General features: G+C 52.5%; 2 protein-coding genes across 2 annotated transcripts in view; one reads left to right on the top strand and one right to left on the bottom strand.

Annotated features, from left to right (window-relative positions):
* Positions 1-20,480, top strand: part of LARP1 (La ribonucleoprotein domain family member 1) — a 52,778-nt gene extending 32,298 nt beyond the window's left edge. The window contains exons 8-23 of the mRNA XM_021706019.1: positions 1,600-1,771; positions 2,467-2,595; positions 2,671-2,877; positions 2,978-3,140; positions 4,003-4,147; positions 6,236-6,410; positions 6,521-6,690; positions 8,968-9,360; positions 10,196-10,319; positions 10,413-10,618; positions 11,065-11,171; positions 12,307-12,458; positions 15,233-15,377; positions 17,646-17,755; positions 17,905-18,032; positions 19,484-20,480. Of these exons, the coding sequence (XP_021561694.1) occupies positions 1,651-1,771; positions 2,467-2,595; positions 2,671-2,877; positions 2,978-3,140; positions 4,003-4,147; positions 6,236-6,410; positions 6,521-6,690; positions 8,968-9,360; positions 10,196-10,319; positions 10,413-10,618; positions 11,065-11,171; positions 12,307-12,458; positions 15,233-15,377; positions 17,646-17,755; positions 17,905-18,032; positions 19,484-19,687 (2,679 nt within the window). The 5' untranslated portion in view covers positions 1,600-1,650 and the 3' untranslated portion in view covers positions 19,688-20,480. The remainder of the gene's footprint in view (positions 1-1,599; positions 1,772-2,466; positions 2,596-2,670; positions 2,878-2,977; positions 3,141-4,002; positions 4,148-6,235; positions 6,411-6,520; positions 6,691-8,967; positions 9,361-10,195; positions 10,320-10,412; positions 10,619-11,064; positions 11,172-12,306; positions 12,459-15,232; positions 15,378-17,645; positions 17,756-17,904; positions 18,033-19,483) is intronic.
* A 5,669-nt stretch (positions 20,481-26,149) lies between these two features.
* The window catches only part of FAXDC2 (fatty acid hydroxylase domain containing 2), a 19,342-nt gene continuing 18,574 nt past the window's right edge, over positions 26,150-26,917 (bottom strand). Inside the window, exon 8 of the mRNA XM_008072719.1 lies at positions 26,150-26,303. Within this exon, the coding sequence (XP_008070910.1) occupies positions 26,150-26,303 (154 nt within the window). The remainder of the gene's footprint in view (positions 26,304-26,917) is intronic.

Raw genomic sequence — 26,917 nt, forward strand, 5'->3', positions numbered from 1 at the left:
TGGAAGACGGAGGCAGAAGGATCACCGGATCCCAGCAGGTCGAGGCTGCGGTGACTGGGAGTGGCCACTGCACTCCAGTCTAGGCGACAGAGTGAGACTCCAACTCAAAAAAAACAAAAGAAAGTTGGCTTTCCATGGGCGTGGGTTTCACATCCCCCGATACTATATTTTTGACCCACATTTGGTTGAAAAAAACCCACATTGCCAGGCTTGGTGGCTCAGCCTGTAATCCCAGCGCTTTGGAAGGCTGAGGTGAGTGGATTGCCTGAACCTGCGGGCTTGAGACCCGCCTAGGCAACTTGGTGAGACCTCATCTCTACAATAAATCAAAAAATTAGCCAGGCGTGGTAGCGTGCGCCTGTAGTTCCAGCTCCTTGGAAGGCTGAAGCGGAAGGATCGCCAGAGCCCAGCAGGTTGAGGCTGCGGTGGCCGGGAGCGGCCACTGCACTCCAGTCTGGGCGACAGAGTGAGACTCCAACTCAAAAAAAAAGAAAAGAAAAAAACCCACATATAAGTGGATCCGCACAGTTTCAGCTGTGCTGTTCAATGTCAACTATATTGTCCATCATCTCATCTAACCCTCACAATGACTCTGAGATAGATGCTTTCAAAATTCCCATTTTACAGATGAAGCTACTGAGACTAGGAGAGCTTAATTACTAGCCCCTGATGGCTGAGTGGAGATAAGAAGTTGGGTGTGTTTTACCACACCAAAGCCTGTATTCCCCATCACTGCACTTGGGTTTCCTGTGAGTAAAATAGAGAGTGGTTCTTAGGCCGAATATTGACCTCCAGACCACATTTTTAAGGATGCTTATAAAGCTTTCCTGGGCCCTAGCAAGGGCGGGAATAGAAGGGGCTTCTGGTCAACTCTCTCTTTCCTGGCATTTCTGTTCCAGGCCAGTGGCCTAGATCCCTTACTCACTGGCTGTGACCCCCTGCAGTTCTCAGACAGGGCTTTTTGTTGACAGGCCAGGGGCTGGCGTCACTCTGTCCCACAGACTGCTTGGACCACATGGCCCTGTTGCAGGGAGTAAACACTTGGCCCCTGTACCTTTGTCCTGGAGGTTGTCTCTGTTACTTAGCGAGAGCAACAAATTGCCTCTCCCACCTCCTGGCCTGTCTGACCGTGCTTCCCCATGAAAGTATCTTGGGTGTGAAAGCGGGTCTTAAACACATGCAGTGCAGCCTGCCTCCGCCTACTGCAGCTCCTGTCTGTGTTTCTTTTTTTTGCTTCTTTTGAGTTGAAGTCTCACTCTGTCGCCCAGGCTGGAGTCAGTGGCACGCTCACAGCCACTGCAGGCTCAGGAGATCCTTCTGGCTCAGCCTTCCAATTAACTGGAACTATAGGCACATGCCACCACGCCTGGCTAATTTTTTGATTTATTGTAGAGTCGAGGTCTCACCAAGTTGCCCAGGCTATTCTTGAACCCATGGGCTCAGGCAGCCCTCTTGCCTTGGCCTCCCAAAGTGCTAGGGTTATAGACGTGAGCCACCACGCACTGTCCCTGTGTTTCTAATGATGGGAGTGCCCTCTCTCTCGTGCCTTGAAACTTCCACATGCACCTCACCTCCCTGTGACTTGACTTCCTGCCACAGCCGCAGTCCCACAAGCCCCAGCCTGCCCGTAAGCTGCCACCCAAGAAGGACATGAAGGAACAGGAGAAAGAGGGGAACGATAGTAAGGAGAGCCCGAAAACCAAGTCAGACGAGTCGGGAGAAGAGAAGAATGGGGATGAGGACTGCCAGCGAGGCGGGCAGAAGAAGAAAGGTACATGCCGGGCGCGGGGCTATGGAGGCGGGACAAGAGAACTGTGACATGTCCGAGTCCAGGGGCTGCTGGAGGGAGGGCAGGTGCCTCTGAAAAACCCATAGGAGCTGTAGGCCAGTGGGACTGCAGTCTTCCCTTCAACATCTGTCCGCCAACCTGCTGACATGATTGGGATGGTCCAGAGCCACTGTGGTTCAGAGAAGATAATGGTTTCTTCCTCTCATGTCACAGCTTGGTGTAGTGGGCCAGGCCTCATGTGGCGTCCCTTTCGTCCTTTTGTCCTGTTTCTGCTTCTTCCAGCTAGCAGGGAAGAGAGTGGTGAAGCCTTCCATTTTAGGGGCTCAACCTGGAACTGGTTGCTTTAACTCAGCCCTCAAAGGCCGTGCGTTGGCACATGTCTGTGGGGAGTCTGGAAGGTGTAATCTTTATTCTGGGCAGCCATGTGTTCGCCTCCAGAAGGGGATTCTCTGGCCATAGAGAAATCAGTCTAGGGAGTTAACCAGGAGTCTCTATCATGCCAAGGACCACTGGCCTCCTTACTTCAGGGATGAGAAAGAGGTGTGAGAAAGGGATTTGCCAAGGTTACCAGGCTGTCATTTGGGCCCAAGCCCAGGGCAGGGGAAGAAGAGGTGGCAGGGCTGGTTGGGCGGGGTGTCTCCCTTGAGCCTTCCTCACGTGCCCGTGCTGTCTCCCAGGGAACAAACACAAGTGGGTTCCGTTACAAATAGACATGAAACCTGAAGTACCCAGAGACAAGCTGGCCTCACGCCCCACGCGCCCGCAGGAGCCGAGGCATATTCCTGCCAGCCGCGGGGAGATCAAAGGTATGCACTCCCCCTGACAGAGGGCCTGGCATGGGGGACACCCTCAGCCTGACGCAGTGCTCCCTATCCCCACAGGGTCTGAGCCTGCCTCCTATGTGCCCGTGCCCGTGGCCCCCCCCACCCCAGCCTGGCAACCAGAGACCAAACCGGAGCCCGCCTGGCACGACCAGGATGAGACATCGAGTGTGAAGAGTGATGGGGCTGGTGGGGCTCGGGCTTCCTTCCGTGGCCGTGGACGGGGGCGCGGTCGCGGCCGGGGACGCGGCCGGGGTGGCACTCGAAGTACGTGAGGCCCCTTTGGGCTCCGGGATGTCCGCGGGAGTGTGGAGGGGGTGGCGGGCAGGCGTCTTCTTTCCCTCATGGCACCCATTTTCTCCCGTAGCCCATTTTGACTACCAGTTTGGCTACCGGAAGTTTGATGGTACAGAGGGGCCTCGCACCCCCAAGTACATGAACAATATCACCTACTACTTTGACAATGTCAGCAGCACCGAGCTGTACAGCGTGGACCAGGAGCTGCTCAAAGACTACATCAAGCGCCAGATGTAAGCACATAGAGCCTTCTTCCTGTGGGCGACAAGCAGGGGGTCGGGGTTGTCGGGATTGTGGCTGGGCAGAACAGGGCTGGACAGGCAGGCCCTTGTGGTGCTGGCAGCAGCCGGAGCCTCTGACTGAAGCTGTGATGATCACTTTCCTCTCGCCCTTTAAGCTAGCTCTCATGAAGTACTGTTTAAGCAGCCAGTATTTACCCTAAGAAAGTTGGAGGCTACCACTGACAAAAGGAGGGGAAATATTCAGAATCTGCCCCTCTGCTTCCGTTTGTAACGACAGCACTGACAGAATGCTGGCAAGTGTTTATTGGGTCCTCACTGTTGGCCAGGCTCAGTGTTGAATCCTGCTGAATTCCTATGAGCTGGAGCTTTTATCCTCGTTTTATAGACAAGCAAACAAACCCAGTAACTTGCATAGAATCTCCTGGCTAGTGAGTAACAAAGCACAGATTGGAATCTTCCTGTCTCATTGCGGAACCTTTGCTCTTAGCCCCTGCGATCTGTTGTCTCAGTTCAGAGGGAAGCCTTACAAGGAGACAGAGTTACAGTCGACTGTTACAGGTGTTTTAGGAGCAAGGGGAAAGTGACCCACAATATTTGGACTAGGTTTTAGAGGAGAGTGAGGAGTTTGCCAGGCATGCCAAGAGGCAGAGGGCAAAGGGAGTGATTTGACCCAGGAGAGATGGGGGACTGTGAAGGGATGACATGCTTCCTTTTCAGCCCTTAGCACTTTGCGTGTAGGGTAGGGCCAGGCAGGGGCATCGGCTGTGTGGGGTTTCTGGGGTGTGTGGCAGAACAGGGAAGTTGTGGCCATGATGCGGGAGTCCCTGGCGATACTCCTCTTTTCTTCACTTAGTGAGTACTACTTCAGCGTGGACAATTTAGAGCGAGACTTTTTCCTGCGACGGAAGATGGATGCAGATGGCTTCCTACCCATCACCCTGATCGCCTCCTTCCACCGAGTGCAGGCTCTTACCACTGACCTTTCACTCATCTTGATGGTATGTCTTCCTCCCTGGGGCTGGGGTGCAGGGAAGAGAAGGGTCCTTACTAAGCAGCTGGAGTTCGGGGCCCAGGCAGAATGCCCTGGAAGAGCCCCCCTCTGATGACTTCTGCTGAAGGCCCAGGGTGTGGCCAGCTGCTTTCCTGCCCTCATTTATTAGTTGGGATACCTCTTTGAGGATTAACCTTGTCCTGTCAGTGATTCAGATACTGATAGGTGATATAGTGTGTGTAGGAAGGGCAGGTGAATGTTTGATCTTTTTCCCTCTCTTAACCAGTTTGCAGAATTCTTAGTTGATCCCTAATAACCTTCAAAGGTCACCAGTGAGATTTTGGTTTGTTTTTTTGTGGTATCATTCGTTGTTATAACCTTATGGATTCAAACATGTTTATTTCATCCCATTGCAATTAATGTGTTGGATCAAATCGTCCCATCTTTGGCTGATGGGACCCTAGTTCATCCTATACATTTCCCGTCCCAGGTCTGGAATTGGCCACTTTTTAAAGCACTCTAGCTCCTTTCTTTTGGGAAATGGTATTTAGATACCTACTGCCTGAGTCATACGAGTGTTTGTTGCCACTTGGTTGGTCATTCCTTCTAGAGCATTGTTTCTTTTGTTTTTTGGTGTGATAAGCTATGTCACGAGATTATACTAATACTGTCTATTAAAATTCATTACAGGGTCTTTACTTAACACTGTGGGTCTTTTATTTGTACCTAGTCCATTCTCCCATGCCAAAAATTTAATTTCATGGCATATCTACATTATTTTTGTAAAATAATACCGCCACAACCACCAAAAACAGGGTGATTTTATTGCAATGTATGCAGTAAAATGATTGTATTTGTAAGTCATTTGAAATAACTTTTGTGTGGTTATGCCTTTAACTTGATATATGTTTGTTTTATTTTGCTGTTGGGTTGGGAATGCTTTCTGACCACTATAATTTTCTAAGTTGTTTTACATTGTGTAAAACATGTCCATGGTTCCAAAGCCTCAGTGTGATATATTCATAGAAGTTTAACGTGACTTTCTGTCACCCCTACCCTTTCTTCCCCAGAGGTAAGCTTTTGGGGACAGAGGGGAGCAATTGCCTCTGTGTACTTGTATCCTCCTCTTTCTTAGGTAAATGATAATATACGACATATGTATTTCTTCAGTTCTTTTTGTTTTCACATAATATATCTGGAAGTTACTACATGGAGCAGTGTATAATAGAACGCTAGCCCTCACTTCTATGAACACTTGTAGACTGCACTGCTGTGTAGATGTCCCAAGGACTTTTTATCTGCTGCCCTGTAGATAGATGGACATTTTGGTTGTTCATGTCTTCTCTAATACACAATCTGTGTTAGCGCTTGTAGTAAATAGCCCGGTGTGGTTCAGTTTCTCATGTTTGTGCCAGTGTATCTGGTATAGATTTCTAGAATGGTTGAGTTGAAGGGTCAGAGCATATGTGATTTTTTTTCTAGATGCTGGCTAATTTTCTTTCTAGGGGTTGTACCTTTTGCATCCTCACCAGCAAAATTACCTTTCTCCCCAGCCTCACCAACAGAGGGGGTATTACCATGTGTGGAAAGTTTTTCCTCTTTCACTTAATTATTATTATAATTTTTTTGAGTAGGAATCTCACTCTGTGTCCTAGGCTAGAGTGCAGTGGCACACTCATGGCCACTGCAGCCTCTACTTGCTGGGCTCAGGCGGTTCCTCCACCTCAGCCTTCTAAGTAGTTGGAACCATAGGTGTGTGCCACCACACCCAGCTAATTTTGGGGTTTATTGTAGAGACCAGGTCTTGTTAAGTTACCCAGGCTGGTCTTGAACCCCTGGACTCTGGCAATCCTCTCATCTCTGCCTCCCAAAGTGCTAGGATTCCAGGCGTGAACGATAGGCGTGTTTTTTGTTTTTTGGTTTTTTTTTGTGGGTACCAGCTGCAGAGCTGAACATCTCCTGTGTCTGTCAGTCATGGAAGATGGCTCCATCTTCCTGAGACTGTGGCTAGCGTTGCACTCATGCCCATGCTCATGGGAGCCCAATCTGTCCCAGTCTTCTTTCTTCATTCTCTCTCCTTCCTTCCCCTCCACAGGCCCTGAAAGACAGCCAGGTGGTGGAGATCGTTGATGAGAAAGTTCGTAGAAGGGAGGAGCCTGAGAAGTGGCCTCTTCCTGGTCCCCCAATAGTGGATTATTCACAGACTGATTTCTCCCAGCTCCTCAACTGCCCTGAGTTTGTCCCCCGCCAGCACTACCAAAAGGAGACAGGTGGGTATATGGCTGCTCCATGCTGCTCTTGTCCTCTACCGGCAGTCCTCTTCAAGACTGGCCTCAGGTGGAGGACTGGAGGGCTGAGAATCCAACCATTCTACCTCCAGAGTCGGCACCTGGCTCTCCACGTGCAGTCACCCCAGTGCCAACCAAAACAGAAGAGGTCAGCAACCTAAAGACACTGCCCAAGGGCCTGTCTGCCAGCCTGCCTGACCTGGATTCTGAGAACTGGATTGAAGTGAAGAAGCGTCCTCGGCCCTCCCCAGCACGGCCCAAGGTGAGTGAGGCCTGGCCCTGGCCTGGGTCTAGGCCCTGGGCTGGAGAGCCCAGAGGAGGTTCACGTGGCACAGAGCTCTGCCTCTGAGGCGTTGGAGGGAAGCTGGGTGGTTGCGGATCTTAAAGCGGGTTGAGGTCACCCTTAGTGACTGTGGGAAGGTTGGTGTGGCCTGTTTCCATTTCCCGTGGGACCACTCCTCAGCGCACCCTGCTGTGCGAGTGCCCGAGTGGCCTTTCTCATGGGAAGAGATGACGCAGCATCTGGCAGCATGTCCCGGCCTCTTGCCTGCCCGACTTGCTCCATCTAAGGCCTGGAGCTGCATTTCCAGTGTCTACCCTGAACGCGTCCTCGCTGTCCTGAGAAGAGAGGAGGGAGAGGGAGCAGACACGTGGTCTGGTGTGGAGTTGGTCTAGACTGGAACGCACAGGGCTCCTGTGCTTATGGTTAGGTAACCTTGGGTAGCTTGTTTCATATCTCAAGGCTTTGTTTTCCCCATCTTAAGATACAAAGGGAATGAGGGGTTAGGGTGCTCTAGAAATAGGAAAACCGTCTCAGGCTAAAATTACTGTTTCCTTTTCAAGCACTGGATTTTGCTCCATTCACCTTCTCACCCCATCTTTGGAAGACCTTCATTCTAGGGCTTGTATGGAGACCTCAAATTGATCTTGAGCTTTGGGTTAGTGGAATTCTATACTCCCTTTTCTTCTTTTTTTTTTGAGTTGGAGTCTCACTCTGCCGCCCAGACTGGAGTGCAGTGGCCGCTCCCGGCCACCGCAGCCTCGACCTGCTGGGCTCCGGCGATCCTTCGCCTCAGCCTTCCAAGTAGCCGGAATTACAGGCTTGTGCTCCCATGCCCGGCTGATTTTTTGATTTATTGTAGAGATGAGGTCTCGCTGCCCAGGCGGGTCTCGAGCCTGCGGGCTCAGGCAGTCCACTCACCTCAGCCTCCCAAAGGCGCAGGATTACAGGATGAGCCACCGAGCCCAGCTAATTTTTTGATTTATTGTAGAGATGAGGTCTCGCTGCCCAGGTGGGTCTCGAACCTGTGGGTTCAGGCAGTCCCCTCACCTCAGCCTCCCAAAGGCGCAGGATTACAGGCTGAGCCACTGAACCCGGCTATGCTCCCTTTTCTATTTTACCACGGCCTCTTCTCTCCTTCCCTTTCCCTGCCTATTCATATCCAGAATTCCCCACTGTTAGAAAGTGGTGTCAGTCAGGCCAGAGTCAGGAGGAGCAACGGAGTATGTGGACAAGGACCTTACAAGGCCCACCAGACCTGTGAACTGAAAGCTTTGGAAGGCAGGAGCCAGACCTAGCCCTCTCGGAGGATTTCAGATTTAGAGCCCCAACTCCCACCTGGCCTGTCTTGAACCTTAAAGAGATGGGTTTAGAGATTATGCGAGAAGCTCTTGACACAGCAGGAAATTGACTTTTAAGTTTTTGAGGTGGAGAAATGTTTCTCTCCCCGTGTTGCAGATAAATTGCGTCCTTCCACACTGAATAAACTTCCACTTGCTGCAGACACCCTTTGTCCTCTTGCCATTGGGGCATGCTGTCCTTTCTGCCTGGCATGCTGTGCCCCTGCCTTTACCTGGCTTGCTTATGTTCATTCACTTCTAGGAAGCCTCCCCTAATCTTTCGCTTCCTCCTTGTGTGCTCCCACAAATCCTGTGTATGGCCTTCACCAGGATACATTGCCTTGACTGGTGGGTGGCCTCTCTCCCACTAAACTGGGCGCTCCCTAAGTATATGGCCCTTATCCTCTTCATTATCTGCCTTGAGGTTTTTCATGCAGTGCCTGGCACAAAGAGGCACTGTTGTGTTCGTCACAGTGGTCCCGGTTTAAGTGCTGAGCCTGTGATAGAGAGTGAAGCCACCAGGACCCCCACATCCTAGAGCTTCCAGGCTGTTGGGAGGTGTTGAGTGGATGGATACACAGATAGACCAGCCTGTGACCTTTGCTGGGTGCCCACTCGCAGGCAGCGTGCTATGTAGGCTAGAAAGGTAAATGAGAGCACAGTTCCCCCCTGCAGGGCGCTTATCTTCTAGCTGTCCACGGATGACTGCAATATGAACAGTCAGTGAGGACCTGGACTCCTGTGGGACATCCTCTCCCTGTGAGCTGACTCCCAGGAGGACCCCGAGACCTGCTGGTGTTGCCAGGGACACAGCTGTGATGGTCTTGTGCTGAGGGCTGGGTCCTCCCTCTTGTGCGACAACTGCCGGGCCTGGTCTGGAGACCCCTGGTGATTCCCTCTCCCCTTGGTCCCGTTTCAGAAATCAGAGGAACCCAGGTTTGCCCACCCAGCCTCTCTGCCTCAGCAGCCACCCTCCCAGCAGCTGATGTCCAAGGATCAGGACGAGCAAGAGGAGCTGGACTTCCTGTTTGACGAGGAGATGGAGCAGATGGACGGGCGGAAGAACACCTTCACTGCCTGGTCTGATGAGGACTCTGACTATGAGATCGACGACCGGGATGTCAACAAGATCCTCATCGTCACCCAGACCCCACCTTACATGCGCCGGCACCCCGGCGGAGACCGCACGGGCAACCACACCTCGCGTGCCAAGATGAGCGCCGAGCTGGCCAAGGTCATCAATGATGGCCTCTTCTACTATGAGCAGGACCTGTGGACAGAGAAGTTCGAGCCTGAGTATTCCCAGATCAAGGTGAGGCTCAGCCACGGGCGGCGATCTGGGGTCTGGGCATGTGTGGAGAAGAGGAAAGCTTCTACATGGGAGCTGCCCTCTGCAACTTCCTGCTGGTCTTGATTCCATCGTATGATGACCTCAGGTGGGTCCTCCAGTTGAGAGCCTCTGCTTTCTCGCGTGGGGCGTGAGGACAGATGCCATGCTGGGCGTGAAGAGTGAGAGGACACTGCACATGGTGGGGGTGTTGATCTCCCCACCTGTGCGTTTGCATTGAATGTTACAACAGTGGACTAGGCACTTATGTGGGGCGTAGAAGAAGGGTTAGATTGTCATTTCTGTTTTAAACATTTAGTATCTGAAAGTTTGAGGGCCTTTTAAGGAGCTTGCGCTGAGTATGGAAAATGGAGAAAAGATGGGCCTTGTTGCTGCTAGGACCAGTTGGAACGTCTCTGTTGTGGGGCCTGACCGAGTGGGCGGGCCTTGGGTGACCTGTGTGACATGTAGCCATGCATTTGCTGGGGTGAGGGAGTTGCCCAGCCATGTCTCCCTGTGTGACCAGACAGTGGCAGGAGGTGTGGGAGGCCTGGGCTCTTGGCAGAGTTAGGTGAGTTCTGAGGTTGACTGGGTCTCGGCCTTCCTGTGGGGGAGGGCGGGGTGGGTGCCGTCCTGGGGGTCAGCACACTCACACCAGGGTGACTGGGTTGAGGCAAGGGGGCGCGGAGAGCCTGGGGACCAGAATTCCACATATGTGGACGTGGGAGCCGCCCTCTGGGGCTTCCTGCTGGTCTTGATTCCTAGCTGGGCCAGGCAACCTGCTCACTGGCAGTTTCCCCGCCCATTTCCTGTCCTGCAGCAAGAAGTTGAGAACTTCAAGAAAGTCAACATGATCAGCCGGGAGCAGTTTGACACGCTGACCCCGGAGCCCCCCGTGGATCCCAACCAGGAAGTTCCTCCTGGGCCCCCTCGGTTCCAGCAAGGTGTGGGGCAGACCCCTGAGGCCCTGTGTGGGGAAGGGTCTGGAGCCCACAGGCTGTGTCTTCCCACTTGCTGACCCCTCTCTGCCTCTGCAGTCCCCACGGACGCCCTGGCCAACAAGCTGTTCGGTGCTCCCGAGCCCTCGACCATCGCCCGCTCTCTTCCAACCACGGTCCCCGAGTCGCCAAACTACCGCAACGCCAGGACCCCCCGCACCCCACGGACACCGCAGCTCAAAGACTCCAGCCAGACGTCACGGTTTTACCCCGTGGTGAAAGAAGGACGGACGCTAGATGCCAAGGTGAGCTGGCCCGCCAGGCTGTGCTGCCTTGGCCACCTCAGTGCTCTCCCAGGCTTTGCTTCTTTCACTCGCCAGTCAGAGCTGAGGGGCGCCAAGCCCTTGCCTGCTGTGTTCTCAGGCTGGTAGCTTTGCCCAGCATTGAGTGACCACGTCTGCAAAGTACTGGGTGGGAGCGGTGGCCCCATGTAGCCACAGAAGGGCTAGGAGAACTGAGCAGGTGGGCACCCTTAGCCGGGTCCTTCACTCCCAGCCTCGCTCTCTCCACCTGTGAAATAGGCGAACTAGTTGCTGGCTCACCTCTGTGAACGTGTGAGAGAATGAGTGACAGGCCTGTTGGGAGGTGTGACCCCATGCCCTCACAGGGGCATCCTAGCCCTGCAAGTGCCTGATGCTCCTCAGGATCTTAGGAGCACGAATAATTACACACCTGGGACTGGCCTTTGCAGATGCCTCGAAAAAGGAAGACAAGACACAGCTCAAACCCGCCCCTGGAGAGCCATGTGGGCTGGGTGATGGACTCGCGCGAGCACAGGCCCCGGACTGCTTCCATCAGGTACCTGGGGTTGGCTGCCTATGGGAAGGGGAGAGCTGTGAAATCAACCCGACAGGGAAGTGGTTCCGAAATCTTAAGGGGCCCCATCTAAGTCCAAATGGCCGGGCATGGGGAAAGCTTAGTTCAGGACCTGGGAGGGGGGAGGCTTTTTTCCAAAGAAGTGGTATCACAGCCACATGAGACCAGATTTTAGTCCACTCGGAGAGAGAAGATCTCCAAACTGTTTTCCAACCTGGGTATCTGCTGTCTACCTGAGGAAGGACTGCCAGGTAGCTGATTAAACATACAGATTCCTTGGCCCCACCCTACATCTCCTGACTCAGCTTGCAGAGGTCAGGGGCAAGGCTCAGGCTCCTTTTTATTTCAGACCTGTGTTCTCTGCTCCCTGCAGAGATGATTCAGACTGAATATAGGCATGGTTTGAGAAATAGATACGGTTGACCCTTGAACAACACAGGTTGTTGGAGCACCCTCCTCCCCTGAGAGGAAAATTCCATGTATGTTGTCTGTGTCATATACTGTCTTATTGTAATAAAGTGAACTAGAGAAAAGAAAATGTTCTGAAGAAAATTGCAAGGACGAGAAAATACGTTTGCTGTTTTCTGGGTGGAAGCGAATCATCAGAAAGACCTTCATCCTTGTCTTCATGTGGAGAAGGTGGGGGGGGTGGTTGGTCTTGTTGTCTCAGGGTGGCAGAGGAGGAAGAAACTTTATGTATAAGTGGTCCCACTCAGGTTAAACAGTGTTGTTCAAGGGCCAGCTGTAGGTAGGTTGGCCCATGGTGGGTTAGTCTGTCTACAGGGAAGTTAAATATTTAAAGTTTTGTAAATAAATGTTTAAAAGCCCAAGTTTTGGCACTGGACAGATCACTGCAGCTGCAAAGCTCCATGACCCTGGCCGGGTCTCCTAGTCTCTGTGACCTGAGGGACCTCTTTGAAAAACCCTCGGAATTGATGGGAGAGAATCAGGCCCATGGATCTCAGTCAGGGCCCAGTGCAGTGACTGGGCCCCCTCTCTTGGTGCCCCATGAGAGGCTGGATCTGGGTTGATAGAAAGGGTCAGCGGGACCCCTCCTAACCGTATGGTGGGGCTGCCATGGGGAATCCATGACCAGCGACTCTCTTGGCCTCTCTAGCTCCAGCCCCTCAGAAGGGACGCCTGCGGTTGGCAGCTATGGCTGTACCCCTCAGTCACTGCCCAAGTTCCAGCACCCTTCCCATGAACTGCTCAAGGAAAATGGCTTCACACAACACGTCTACCACAAGTACCGTAGGCGCTGCCTTAACGGTAAGAGGTGCAAGGGAGAGGGCTGAGCCTCTGGGCCCGTTCTTAGACCCAGAGTAGAAGAGCTGGTGGCATGTGACCTCGGAGCGAAGGTGACATGACTTGACAGCAAGGAGGACTGAGGTTGGACTCAGGGCAGGTCGGCTTAAAATGCAGGGAGCGAAAGGCATGTGGTACTCAACATTCCTACATCTTCCTCTGTTAATACTTAAAATGTCAGTGAAATGTTTCTTTATCTCTGGCAAGATTGCTGTGGTCCATGGCTCCTCACAAAAGGGTGCGTCAGAGGTGGCCTGTGTTCACTAAATCAGGGGCTTCCCAGTGATGGCTTGTGGGCCAGATCTACAGCAACCTGATTTGTACGACTCTGGAGCTAGGGACAATTTTTCTGTCCTTAAGGGGTATGGGGGATACCAGAGACTGTATGTCACCTATTAAGCCTGAAATATTTACTCTCTGGGCCTTGATAGAAAAAAGTCTGCTCACCGCTGTGCCAGAAGGTAGTGTCAAGAAAGAGCCTCTCTAGGTGCTCGTGTGTGTCTCCTTTGATCACAAATGAGTCTTTTAACTGAACGTTCTGATGGGTCACCAGGAAGATGCTCAGAACCAACCTAACTGCTCACTTGTGGTGAGCTCGCCCATCCCCTTCCAGCCAGCAAAATGTGGCTGTGGAATTTTTGGTCCATCTACCTCACTTTTCTCTCTCCTCATTGTGTGTGTGTGTGTGTGTGTGTGTGTGTGTGTGTGTGTTTTGTGAGAGAGAGAGAGAATGGTTTTATTGAGGTATAATTTATATACCATACAGTTCACCCATTTAAAATATACAACGTAATCACTTTTAGTATATTTATAGTTGTGTGTCCATCACCAGAATCAATTTTAGAACATTTACTACGTTCAAAAGAAAGCCTGTGCCCCTTACCAGTCACTCCCATTACACATATACTCCCACCCTAAGCCCTATAAGTACGCATCTGCTTCTGCCTCTGGGGCTTTGCCCATTCTGGACATTTCACAGAAATGGAATCATCCTCCATGGGGTCCTTCTTTACTGCTTCCTTCTCTTAGTATGTTTTCAAGAATTATCTGTGTTGTAGCAGATGTCAGGCTTCTTTCTTTTTTTTATAAAATCATACTTCATTGGGTGGGTATATTGCGTTTTGTTTTTGAGTTAGAGTCTCACTGTTGCCCAGACTGGAGTGCAGTGGCTGCTCCCAGCCACCACAGCCTCGACCTGCTGGGCTCCAGCAATCCTTCCGCCTCAGCCTTCCAAGTAGTTGGAATTACAGGCATGCGCTACCACGCCTGGCTGATTTTTTTGATTTATTGTAGAGATGAGGTCTCGCCTCCCCAGGCGGGTCTCGAACCCGCGGGCTCAGGCAATCCACTCACCTCAGCCTCCCAAAGGCGCGGGATTACAGGCTGAGCCCCCGAGCCCGGCTTATTGCGTTTTCTTAATCCGTTCATCAGTTGATGGGCATTTGGGTCATCTCTGCTTTTTGTCTGTTGTGAATAATGCTGCTGTGCACATTGATGTCCACGTTTCCTGTGAACCTAAGTTTTCATTTCTCTTGGGTAGAGGAGTAGCATGGCTGTGTCACGTGGTGTAACTGCTTTGAGATGGTTTTCCAAAGTGGAGGCACCATTTTCCATTTCGAACAGCAGTATATGATGCTTCTGGTTTCTCCACACCCTCCCAGCACTTGGGACCATCTGCTTGCATTGCAACCATCCCCACGGGTGAGAAGTAGGATCTCCTGTGGTTTGGTTTGCATTTCCCTCTTATTTGACAAGGTTGAGCATGTGTTCGCATGTTTACTGGCCATTTGCATATCTTCTGTGGAGATATGTCCATTCAGATCCTTTTTTACCTGGGTTATTTGTCCTAATTATTAAGTTGTAGGAGCTCTATATATATCCTAGACACAAGTTCCTTGTCAGATACATGATTTACAAGTATTTTCTCCCATTCTGTGGGTTATTTTTTCACTTTCTTGATGCACAAAGTTTGTAATTTTAATGATGTCCACTTTTATCTGTTTTTATCTATATTCTGTTGCTTGGGTGCTTTTGGCAGGGAGGTCTCACTGTGTTGCCCTGACTAGAGTACAGTGGCACGTCGTGGCTCATTGCAGCTTTGATCTGCTGGGCCTAGGTGATCCTTCCACCTCGGCCTCTCAAGTAGCTAGGACTACATGCATGCATCACCATGCTCAGCTAACTTTTAGATTTTTTTATAGAGATGAGGTCTCACTATGTCGCCTAGGCTGGTCAAATAGGTTTAAGCCGTTCTCCCACCTTGCCCTCTCTAGGTGAGATTACAGGTGTGAGCCATCAGACCCAGCCTTGGTTGTGCTTTTACATTGTGTATTGTTTTTTGAAGTTACCACTTAACACTTGTTAACGTTTTAGGACTTGAGGTGATTATTGGTAATGAGTAGAATATAATGTGTTAGAATTTACAAACGATGCTTGCGTGCGTTGCCTTGTCTTGACTGCATTTGCAAGCGATCATAGCGGAGGTTAAGAGCTAGATTTATGAGCAGGCTTGTCGCTGCTGCTTCTACTTCTGGTGAAGCCCCGGCCTAGCTCCTGGCAGCAGGGCCTGATGCAGGGTAGGTAGTGCTCAGTAAGCATCTGATGCATACCGAAGTGGCAGATGATGAGCAGCGGTCTTGGAGGTGCTGGGGAAAGGACTGAGTGCTTAGGTCCCAGGATCCTTTGATCCCAAAGCTGGGCAGCCAGGCCGAGACATGTCTTTGCTCCTTTCCCATCAGAGCGGAAGCGCTTGGGCATTGGCCAGTCTCAGGAGATGAACACACTCTTCCGCTTCTGGTCCTTCTTCCTCCGAGATCACTTCAACAAGAAGATGTATGAGGAGTTCAAACAGCTGGCTCTGGAGGACGCTAAGGAAGGCTACAGGTGAGCAGGGCTGGGGTGCGCCTCTGGCGGGTGGGAAGGACATGCATGGAAGAAAGTGTTGTCTGCAGTTGTGGGTCCCTAGCGAGTCTGCTTCCAGAGCTGCAGTTGGAAATCCCTTGTGTGTATTGAGTGCATATGCTTGATGGAAACTTTTTTTTTTTGGAGCAAGAATCTCACTCTTGGCACCCAGGCTAGAATGCAGTGACACACCCACGGCCTCTACCTGCTGGGCTCAGGCGATCCTTCCGCCTCAGCCTTCCAAGTAGCTGGAACTTCAGGCACGCGCCACCATGCCTGGCTAATTTTTTGATTTATTGTAGAGACGAAGTCTCGTCAAGTTGCCCAGGCTGATCTCGTACCCCTGGACTCAGACAGTTGTCTCGCCTCAGCCTCCCAAAGTGCTGGGATTATAGGCATGAGCCACCGTACCCAGCCAGTATTATTAAAAGCTTGTGGATCCTTCCTAAAAATACCTGTGTCCATGTGAGCAAGTCCTATATCCATGTCGTCTCCCATGCCACTGCCACTCTCTTCCTGCTTACACAATAGATGGCCTGTGCTGTACGTTCCTTTGCAACTTGCATTTTTTTATTGGCTTGTTTTTTACTTAATGCTATAGTTTGGAGATCATTCCATATCTGTACAGAAGCAACTTTCTTGTTCTGTTGTAGAGGCTGTAACGTCATACACAACATGGACATACCATGATTTATTTAGCCAGTCTCCTATTAATAGGTCCTTAGGTTATTTCTCGTATTTTGCTATTAACAAATCTTTTTAAGACTCCTCTCCCATCCCCACCTCACCCCCGATTTTCTTTTTCTTTTTTTTTTGTTTTTTGAGTTGGAGTCTCACTCTGTCACCCCAGACTGGAGTGCAGTGGCCACTCCTGGCTGCCGCAGCCTTGACCTGCTAGGCTCCAGCATTCCTTCCGCCTCAGCCTTCCAGGTAGCTGGAACTACAGGCGAGCGCTACCATGCCCGGCTCATTTTTTATTTATTGTAGAGATGAGGTCTCGCCAAGCTGCCCAGGCGGGCCTCGAACCCGTGGGCTCAGGCAATCCACTCACCTTAGTCTCCCAAAGGCGCAGGATTACAGGCTGAGCCACCAAGCCCAGCTTCACCCCTGATTTTCAAAGTGAAATATGCTCTCTGTAAGCAATTTGTAAGAAGGCAAATGTCTGAAGAAGCTGGGGAAACACCCTTCAGTCCAGAGATGGGAAATGTTAACATTCCGCCTCAGGCTTCCCAGGTGCCCTTAGTGTGTGCAGGCCATCCTGTGAACACCCAGTAAGCTTATACTCTTCCAGACTTCACATGCATATTAGGTAAAATTTGCATACGTATTTGCTTACAGAAACAGGATCATTCTACATATATCACTTTCATACATGTCTTTCCCTTGGTAATATAGTGTAAGCATCTTTCAGTATCCCTAAGTGTACACTAATTTTTAATAGCTTATATTGTTCCAGTGTGTGGATTTACCATGATTTTTCTTAACTGCTTCTCTATTTGTAGATGTTTATATTTTGCTTAATGCTGCTAACTTTGCAGAGAGCTTATACCAGAGGTTGGCAAAACTTTTTCTGTAAAAAGATGGACAGTAAATGTTTTAGGCTTTGTGAGCTATAAGGTCTCTGTCACAACTATTCAACTCTGTTCTTGTAGCAGAAAGCAACCCTTGACACTAAGTAAATGAAGAGTAATTGGACAGGGGACAGAGTTTGCTGACCCCTAGAAAGCTATGAACATTTAATGCGGGACCCACTTAGAGGATCATTACATGTTAGCCTTCATAGCTTATTCGCGAACACCAATGTGAATTTATATCATTCCAATTCTGTTCTTGGCTGCTGCTGACAGTTTACCTCATTGTGGAAGACTGTCTTTTCAGGTTTTTAATCCAAATAAAAATACAAAGTATGGAATGCTAGTCAGAGTGGTGCGTGAGGCACATACTGGACATGTCTGCAACTTTCAGCTGTGTTATGAAAAAGGTGACAGTTTAGAAAGGACCGTTTCACTTGTGCTTAATGACAGAAGTCTGTGGCAACCAGCTTCAGATTTTTTTTTTTATTTTCACCTGCTGTCAGTATTAGGAAAGTGAAAAATTTGTAGGTTGTGATTGTGTTAAGACGTACTTGCTGTTTTTCTGATAAAGGAGGAGCGTGCAGTTTGAACTGTTCATAGTTCCTCCATCATGCAGACACATTTCCCTGTTGTACGGAAGGAAACTGCCCTGGTTTCACTGACTTTCGTTCTGCAGATATGGTTTGGAGTGCCTTTTTCGATACTACAGTTATGGCCTGGAAAAGAAGTTCCGACTGGACATTTTCAAGGATTTTCAGGAGGAAACCGTGAAGGACTATGAAGCAGGCAAGAGCCGGAGTTGTACCTCCATGGGGCCGGGCTCTACCCCAGCTCCATCTGGGTCTCCCTGCAGATCCCACCTCTCCTCCCTCCTCTGAGCCTCCCAGTCCTCTCCTCCCGCCCAGCTTCTTTCTGCCTCTTGTCTTTCCCTGCAGGTCAACTCTATGGGCTGGAGAAGTTCTGGGCCTTCTTGAAATATTCCAAAGCCAAAAATTTGGACATTGACTCCAAACTGCAAGAATACCTCGGCAAATTCCGACGTCTCGAAGACTTCCGAGTGGATGTAAGTGAAGTCTCTTTCTAACCCTAGTCGTCCCCCCCAGAACCCCCATTCTCTGTCCCCTCACCTCCAGTTTGGGCCCTGGTTTCTTCCCCTCAAGTGGAGGGTGAGAGTGGGCAGGGAAGACTGACTGCAGGTGGTTGTGGTTGCTCCTGTCTCCCCTTCCATGGTAGCTGTCACTGTGTGTCATCACGCGCTTTCCCTTCTGCCCACACCCCTCCTTGCTGCTGTGCCCCAGCTAGCCATGACTGGTTGGTGAGGACGGGTATCCGCGATAAATGCATTTGCTCTTTCTGGAAAAGGCCAGTTCAGCCCAGATGTTCACAAATTAATGTCCAGGTCTCCACTGCCTTACTGAATCCATGCCTCAACAGTGACATCCAGTGGTGGGTCTAGGTCATTACTGCGGGCACATGCAAGGGAAGTTGTTGGTATCATTTGTTGAATTGGTTCAGCAGATCCTCTGTGCTGGTTCAGGGACTCCAGAGATGAGTGAGAGAGTCCTTTTCCTTCAAGAGTTTATGATGTAGTAGAGATCTCTGCTAGGCATCTTTTCTCCTTCAAACCTTTTAGCGGGAAGGCAAGTATAAGCAAATGACAGTAAAAGTTCTCCCATTTATTATTGTAAAATGGCCGTTTATTTAATATGTGCCAGGGCTTTCACATTGACCCTATTTTACCCTTCAGTGGTAAAGTAGGTATGATTTATTCTCATTCTACAGATGGGTAAACTGAGGCGTGCAGCCACCCAGTGAGATAGTGGCAGAGCCACTCAGGTCTCCCAGTTTAGAGACAGCTACCTTTTATTTGTCTTTAAGCATCTTCACCTTGAGGAGGGGAAGAGGGTAGAGAAAACCCATGTGATAAGTAGATCTGAGACTGGGGGAGGACAAGGAAGACGCACCTGTGGTGCCCAGAAGGGAAGGCCATGCCCTTGAGGTCACAGAACCTCTGGAAGTGGTGGGCCAGGCTGGGTCATGGTCTGGTCTTGGGTCAGTGTCCTGTGTGGGCCTCGGGGGAAATGGGGTGACCCAGGAGCATCTGGGCCTTCTGAGCATTCTGATGCCCACACTCCATGCTCCTGAGCAAGCGATTCCTCCTCCTCAGAGGGAACAGACATGGGTGGGTAACAGTCTGTCCTTTGGGCTAGGATGGGCCTGAGTTTTGTCTGTCCCTGTTACCAGCTGTGAGACCCTGGGCAGATTATACTTTGTGTCCATCAGTTTTCTCATCTGTCAAATCAGGTGGTTGCGTCCACGTTAAAGGGTGCCGTGACCTCGTGAGATGGTGTGCATAAAAAGCACACTCACGGTGTGGAGAGGTCCTTCCTAACGGCCTGAAATTCAGCCCAGTCGGTGTCTCCACTGGAGGGGGAGTAGGAGGTGTCTGGATGGCCTGGCGAGGAGGGTGGTGTGGATCGTGCCCCAGTCACCTGTGCCCCTCCTCCATTGCAGCCCCCCATGGGAGAAGAGGGCAGCCACAAGCGACACCCCGTGGTCGCCGGCAGCGGCGAGGGCCGGAAGCGGTGCCCCTCGCAGTCGTCCAGCAGGCCGGCTGCCACAGCCAGCCAGCCCCCTACGCCCCCCGCCGGCCAGCCTGTCCGGGAAGACGCCAAGTGGACAAGCCAGCACTCGGACACACAGACTGTGGGAAAGTGAAGCCCCGTGGCCCTGGCCAGGGTCAGGGAGGGGTGGGCAGGCAAGAGTCCACAGGGTGCCCAGTCCCTGGAGAGAGGGGACAGAGAAGGGCAGGCTTGGGGTCACTGGGATGGACCTGTGTGCTGAGTAGCAGTGTGTACACCGTGGGGCTGTCAGGGCCCCGGCAGGAGCTCCAGGCCCCCTCCCCTCCCCTCCCCTCTCCACGACTCTACACCTGAGCTTCTTGTAAGGGGGGCGGGGGAGGGGGGAGGTTTTTTTTATATATATATACATATATATATATATATCAAGTTTTAAATTATTGATAGTTTGTCTGGATTACCAAAATCACTCTGCAGCCCTGCCCGCGGCTGGTAGGCCGCAGTCCCAGTCCCACCCACAGCCTCCTCCTGCTCCCTCAAGCCAACTATGCAGCCCACGAGAAGGCCCTGTGGCCCCACTGCCCAGCACTGTCCCCTGGAGGGCTCTGGCGGCACCCCCGGCCCCAGGAGCACCAGCCCCGTGGCCATCTGGGGCTTGTCACCCCCGTGTTCTCGCCCTGCTGTCCCACCATGCCCTTCTGCCAGCTTCTGGGAGAAGGAAACCAAAGGATCTGAAACCGGGGGCTGGGGGAAGGTTTCGGCCTCTCCCCGCTCCCCGCTCCCCACACCCTTTACTCCCCAGCCCAGAGAGACGCTGCTCATACCAGAAAAGACTATTGAAAGATGATTTATTTTATTTTTCTCTGACCTTTCCATCCTTGGGAAAATGGGGAAAAAAAAGACAAAATCGACCATAAAAGACCAAAAAAAAATCAGAAAACCCCCACCTAATCCACAGAAAGTGATGTCTTTCCCCTCCCCTGGAGTTTTTGTTTTGTTCTTGGAAATAATATTTTTTTAAAAGTTGCCTTATGTGGAGCGGGAATCTGAACTGCCCGAAAGCCTGTTTTCCTCGCTGGAGTTGGAGAAGCTCCCACCTTCTCTGGATGTGCCTGGGCTCGGACTGGCTGGAACCTTTCTCCGGACTGAGTTGCATGCACAGCGCCCCTGCCTGGAGGCAAGAGAGACTTCCCTGCCACACTTCGCTGGAGCTGACGTCCCGCGTCTGCACACTGCTGCCACCGTTGTGTCCCTGCTCGTGCTTGCTGTCGCCTCACGCCAGGCCCCACCCTGCCATGACCCCGGCATCCCTTGGAGCCCAAGGCCAAGTTTGTCTCAAACTGTTGTAGAGCAGAGTTGACCTGGACCTGGAGCACACTTGTCTGCAGCCTGAACATCCCCTGCCCCAGGGGAAAGGCGAGCTCCTACCTGCTGCCGAGGCTGGGAAACGTCTCGTGTCTCCCCGGAAGATCGGAGACCTCGAGGAAGCTTCGTCTGTCTCGCAAAGTGGAGAGGGATGCCGTTCCCCTCCTGGGGTCCCCCGTCTTGCGTGCCCCTCTGCAAGCCCTTGACCTCTGCCCGCCCTCCGCTTGACCCCACCTGGGAAAGAGGAAGAGGAGGAGTTGGGGGCTGGGGGGAATCTGCCAGCTGGTGACGCCCGTGGCAGGAAGGTATATGTGGACATAGAGTATACCTGACTTCTCTTCTCCAGCCACTGACTGCTGGGCTTGGGCTTGGATGACAGTGGAACGACTGGAGGCTGCTGCCAGAAGCTGGGGGGGTGAGGAGGGACAGACCCACACAGACCAGGTGTGTCGGGTCGGGCGGGACTGCGTGTTCGCTCGTGGGACCTGGGCAACGCCGAGGGGCTCGTGCTGCGCCACTCGCTCCTGAAGCGTCTTTGGCCCTCGCTTTTCAGGGGGTTCCTCCGCTGGGCCCCAAGGATGGGAACAGGAGACGGTGTCCCAGGCTGACAAGGGCTTGCCCTTGTCTTGGACACCTCGCTCGCCTCGGCCCTCCCAGTGGCTAGGTGGGAAGCCTGTCCCGGTTCCTGCAGCCCCTTCGTCTCGAGCCAAGGGTGAACACCGGCCTCTGCTTTGGTGCGGGGTCTGAGGCCGCTCCCTCCCCGGCCCGGTGCCTGCCCCGAGTGGCGCCTGACACAGGACTCCTGGGCCCTCCTCCTTCCCTACTCCCTCCTTCAGGTCACTCGGCCCTGTACTGTATCCAGCACCACAGAAACCTCAGCGTTTGTCCTTTGCTGGGTTTGGGGGCGCCAGGAAGCCTTAGGGGTGTGGGGAAAGGCTGTTCTTACTGGCTTCCAGCCGGGGGCCTGCCATCCTCTTCACTGAAACCCCCGAAAGAGGGAGCCCTTTGGGGCAGGGAGGTGACAACTTCATCTCAACATAGGCTGGTGGGAGGGGGAGCTTCTTTTTTTTTGTAACATGTTAGGAGTTAATGTTGCAAAGAGTAGTTTACATCTTCACTTTCTGAAGACACTTGAATTTAGGACCGATGTATCTGTGACAAGCATGCCAGGAGCGGCAGGGCCATCAGGACTAGCCACTTCACACCCGCCATCCTCCCACGGGGAGCCAAGACTGAGACGAGCCGCCGCCTGCCCGCAGCCCTCGTGCTCCCGAGCCCCGAGGGCCGGTCCACGCCAGCAGCCCGGGCGCAGACACCCGAGGGTTGTGTGCCACCCAGCGAAGGCAGCGAGGTGCCACCCCACGAGGGGCCATGCGGCCCTGCCCCAGCCTGGACCCCTGGGGCTCAGATGGAGGTGCTGAGCCCCCACGTCAGAGTTGTTCAGCGTTTCCGTTTTGTTCCATGTGGTAGCTCTTTTTTTCCCTTTTGCAAACAAAAGTAAGCTGCTCAGAAGGCCCTGGATACGAAGAGGAGGGCGAGGGAGATGGCTGGTTAGGGAGGGGGAGGGGTTTTTTGCCAGAACCCTGGGTGGAGATCTTCGGTGTCTGGCTCCCTCCTGAGCAGAGCCCCGAGTATCCCTGTGTGGAAGGGTCCCCGGTTTCCCCAGCCCTGCCCTCTTTCTTCAGCCGTGTTGGTGGCAGAGAACAGAAGAACTTGTAGCCCAATTCTCACTGGAGAGGAAAACGTGTCATCTGGCTTTGCGGAGAAGGTTCCACCTTACGCTCGTAGTACATTATCTTTACTATGTGCTAGGATATCACATTTAAAAGGACAAAAAAAAAAGAAATGTAAAATACTTGAATGAGCTTGTATTATAACATTAATATTATTGAGAGTATCTGCTTTCCAGGCTGAAGTGATTCATTCATTATTCTAGTCCTGCTTTAGTCCTTTGTAATTTGTGGTAATTATGCTTTTCTTTTTAATACAAAAAAATGTATAAAAATAAAAACTTGAAAAGGCAAGATACTGGCTGGTCTCTGGGGCCCTGGGTGTGCACAGGAAGTCTGGGCAGGACTCTGGCGTGGGCTTCGGGGCTGTCTGCTTGAGGCTGGGGCTGCTGATGTCTTCAGGTGTCTTCCCGGGGAGTCTTCACAGCGTCTGCCAGCCTCGACTCGATGTTACCTTGTGTCTTAAGTGAGACATGGGATCCATGGCCAGTGCCATAGAAGGGGAAGAAAGCAGTCCACTGATAGTGCCCCAGGGCTTCAGCCCCCTTCTCGGCTCCCGTGGTTCCCATCCATGGGTCGTGGTCCAGCGTTGTGTTAGGAGATGGCCAGGAAGAGAGGCTGACGGCTCCTGGTGGAGGACTGCCACAGCCCCTGGAAACAGACTTTCCCATACCCTGGCCTTACAGTGTTCGGGTCATCCCTGGACTTAAGGCGTGATGTAAGGATGGCCGAGGGCCCACCTCCCATCGCCCAGGAGTCAGGTCAGGAACTGAGGTGTGACCTCCGCTCACTCACATGACCACCGTTTATTCCCATACCCGGCGCTTCTATCGGAAAGGGTTTTCTGGAGAGTTCTCTCCCACTGCATGGGCAGGTACTGCAGCACCCGGTGTCTTTGTAGGCCAGGGGAGAGCTGAAGACGGTGGCCAGGCTGGGAATGAGAGGACAGGTTCCTTTGGCCCCACTTGCCTGTGTTCCTGTCAGGGTGCTCAGGGGAGGCTCTGGAGAGAACCCTGCCTCAGCCCCCAGGCCACAGTCAGATCCGGAGCATGAGAATTCTTGTAGACAAAAAACAGAAGCATCGAGTGCCATCAAGAGAGACCAGTTTACTTTACATGATATTTCCTTTCATAGTCATATTTTCTGCTGGCAATTTAACGCCTTTCTTTCAGCCTTTTATACCAGCCTCTGTTTTATACCAGAACAGAGGGCTATTCTGTTTGATGCAAAAAAGGACAGGGCTGGGTCCCTCTGCTGGGGCCTGCCCACCTGCCCACCAAGAGGAAGAGCAAGTGACAGCCTTTGTCCTTCAGCACCTCAGTCTAAGACCTTGCTGGGAAGCGTGTCTGTTTCTCCTTCCCTTCATCCACTCTCCTTACCTCCTATCTTTCTGAAGATGGGCTTTTTCCAAATATTTTTTCATAGGACTAGGTGGTAGGCTCAGACCAGCCAGCACCTGTGAGAAACTGGTGCTTTGAAGCTGACTTCAGCTAATGGCGAGGGCCATCCTAGGGAAGACCCGGGCCCACCAAGGCCTGGAGCACAGGTGGGGCTTTGGAGGCCAGGGAGGGGGCTGCCTGGTGGGGCATAGCTGGCTTCCTGGGGAAGTCCAGGTCCCAGAGCTGAGAGGATGCAATCCTTGATCGTAGTCCTGCCTGGAGACCTGACCGTATCAAATGTTAAAAGTATTTTACGAAACTGCGAGGGGACGGGGTTGTTGGCATTCTTAACAGAAGAGAACTACAAGTTAGAAACAGACACCAAGTACAAGTGGTCTTCAAATCAAAGAGTGGTCTTCCAATTGTTCTTGGGAGCTACAGCGTTCCTGACCGGCCGGCTGCTGGGCAGGGGGGCCAGGGTGGGGACTGCTTCAACCCAGACAGCTCTCGTTTGGTTTTAGATAATTCCTGGTAAAGACATCCTGAGTGGCCAGGTGCGGTGGCTCAGGCCTGTAATCCCAGCACTTTGGGAGGCCGAGGTGAGGGGATTGCCTGACCCCATGGGTTTGAGACCAGCCTAGGCAACTTGATGAGACCTCATCTCTACAATAAATTTTTTAAAAAGTAGCTAGGTGTGGTGGCACATGCCTGTGGTTCCAGCTACTTGGAAGGCTGAGGTGGAAGGAGCGCCTGAGCCCAGCAGGGCGACACTGGGGTGGCCATGAGTGTGCCACTGCACTCTAGCCTGGGCGACGGAGTGAGACTCCAACTTGGGGGGGGGGGGAAGACATCCTGAGTAAGTGGTATTGATATATTGGTTCACCATTTGGGGAAAAAAGGTTTTGCCCTTTGCATGGTGTAACTTTTTTTTCTCTTTGTTGGAGGAGGAGGATTCCAACCTCAAATCCTGATTCAGCCAGACTGATTGGGGGCCTCCATTGGGTGTCCCTAAAGGGCAGCCACTCTGACCCTTCCCTCTGTGGGTAAAAAGACCTCCTCTTGGCAGTTCTCCGCGTTTAGTCTTGGGTTTCCCCAGAAGGCTAAGTGTTGGGGTTTGGTCTGCACCTCTTTGGCATCCCAGTTTTAATCCAGGGAGGAGCTCCTAGAATTGATTTTGTCTTCCTCCTTCCAGAAAGGGAAACTTTGAGGTGGGTCAGAGTTGAATTAGGGCCTTTGCCACGGACTCGGAATGGGTTTTGTGTGTCTGAGTGTGCGTTGGGGTAAAGTGAGGCCTGGTATCTGCCGTGTCAAGAAATGAGACCTAGCCGGGCTCGGTGGCTCAGCCTGTCATCCCGCGCCTTTGGGAGGCTGAGGTGAGTGGATTGCCTGAGCCCGCGGGTTCGAGACCCGCCTGGGCAGCGAGACCTCTTCTCTACAATCAATCAAAAAATCAGCCAGGCGTGGTAGCACATGCCTGTAATTCCGGCTACTGGGAAGGCTGAGGCGGAAGGATCGCCGGAGCCCAGCAGGTCGAGGCTGCGGTGACCGGAAGCGGCCACTGCACTCCAGTCTGGGCGGCAGAGTGAGACTCCAACTCAAAAAAAAAAAGAAAAAAGAAATGAGACCTGTAACCATTTGCCAGGGAGGCCTGGCCCTGGCCTGAGGAGGTATGAGGAAAGCCTTTTGGGACAGGAAGGGGCAACGCGCTGGCAGCTCCCTGCCCCTGAAGCCAGGGAGCCTCTGGTCCCCTTTTCACCTTCGTCATCCTCTCTGTCTTATGCCACAGAGGAGTTACCTGGGCGGGTCCCCTCCCTCCTTCCACTGGGGGGCTGGGGAACTTGGCGGGAGCCGCTCAGAGTGGTTCCTTCCTCCGATGGCCTCCAGGCTGGGGGGCTGTTTCTTCCCTTTCCCTTAGCCAACTCCTGGTCCCATTAAGGATAGGAGTTTGGGGGACCCCTGGCCGGTCCTGAGCCCTGCTTTCCCAGGAAGCTGACCTTCTCTCTGCCCTGGTGGTGTCATCATAAGTGATGGTGGCTGAAGCAGGCAAGCAGTTAGGAGCAGGTAAAAAGCCGCCGGCCACCTCGGTGTCCCGCAGCTGAGGGACAGCAGGATGGCACTCGGGCCCTCTCACTGCATCTTCGGGGGGTCGGGGATGCTCTCTGAAAGCGGGGTGAGGCCCAGCAGGAGCACGTGCCTCTCGTAGGCCTTGGTCTGTCTGAATGCGGTATCGGTGCCGTGGAGCTGGTCCAGCACCCCCAGCACCCCGTAGCACTGGTTGAACCTAGAGGGGGAGGAGGGTGCTGCAGTACCCGCGCTGGGGGCCCCTGTGCCATCCCCGTTTCACTCGTGCCAGCCTCACCCATCTCTCGGTCCTCCTGCCCCACCCCTGTTGCCGCCACCCTGACCACCTGCGTCAGAACAACCTGGGCAGTTGCTACAATGCCCCTTGCCGGGGCTGCTCCCAGCTTGCAGAATCGGGAGGCTTCCTCTGAAAAGCATTTTAATATCACCCAGCTGGGCGCGTTGGCTCACGCCTGTAATCCCAGCACTTTGGGAGGCGGAGGTGAGAGGGTTGCCTGAGCCCAGGATTCAAGACCAGCCTGGGCAACTTAGCAAGATCTTGTCTTCACCATAAATCAAAAAATGAACCAGATGTGGTGGTGCACGCCTGTAGTCCCAGCTACTTGGAAGGCTGAGGTGGAAGGATCGATCGCCTGAGCCCAGCAAGTCAGTGCTGCGGTGGCCATGAGCATGCCACTGCACTCCAGCCTGAGCGACAGAGGGAGACTCTGATTAAAAAAAATGGAAGGCCGGGCTCGGTGGCTCAGCCTGTCATCCCAGCACTTTGGGAGGCCGAGGCGAGTGGATTGCCTGAGCCCGCGGGTTCAAGACCAG

Source organism: Carlito syrichta, unplaced genomic scaffold (genome assembly GCF_000164805.1).
Source record: "Carlito syrichta isolate Samal-C Ts95f unplaced genomic scaffold, Tarsius_syrichta-2.0.1 Scaffold115602, whole genome shotgun sequence".
Taxonomy (NCBI): Eukaryota; Metazoa; Chordata; class Mammalia; order Primates; family Tarsiidae; genus Carlito; species Carlito syrichta.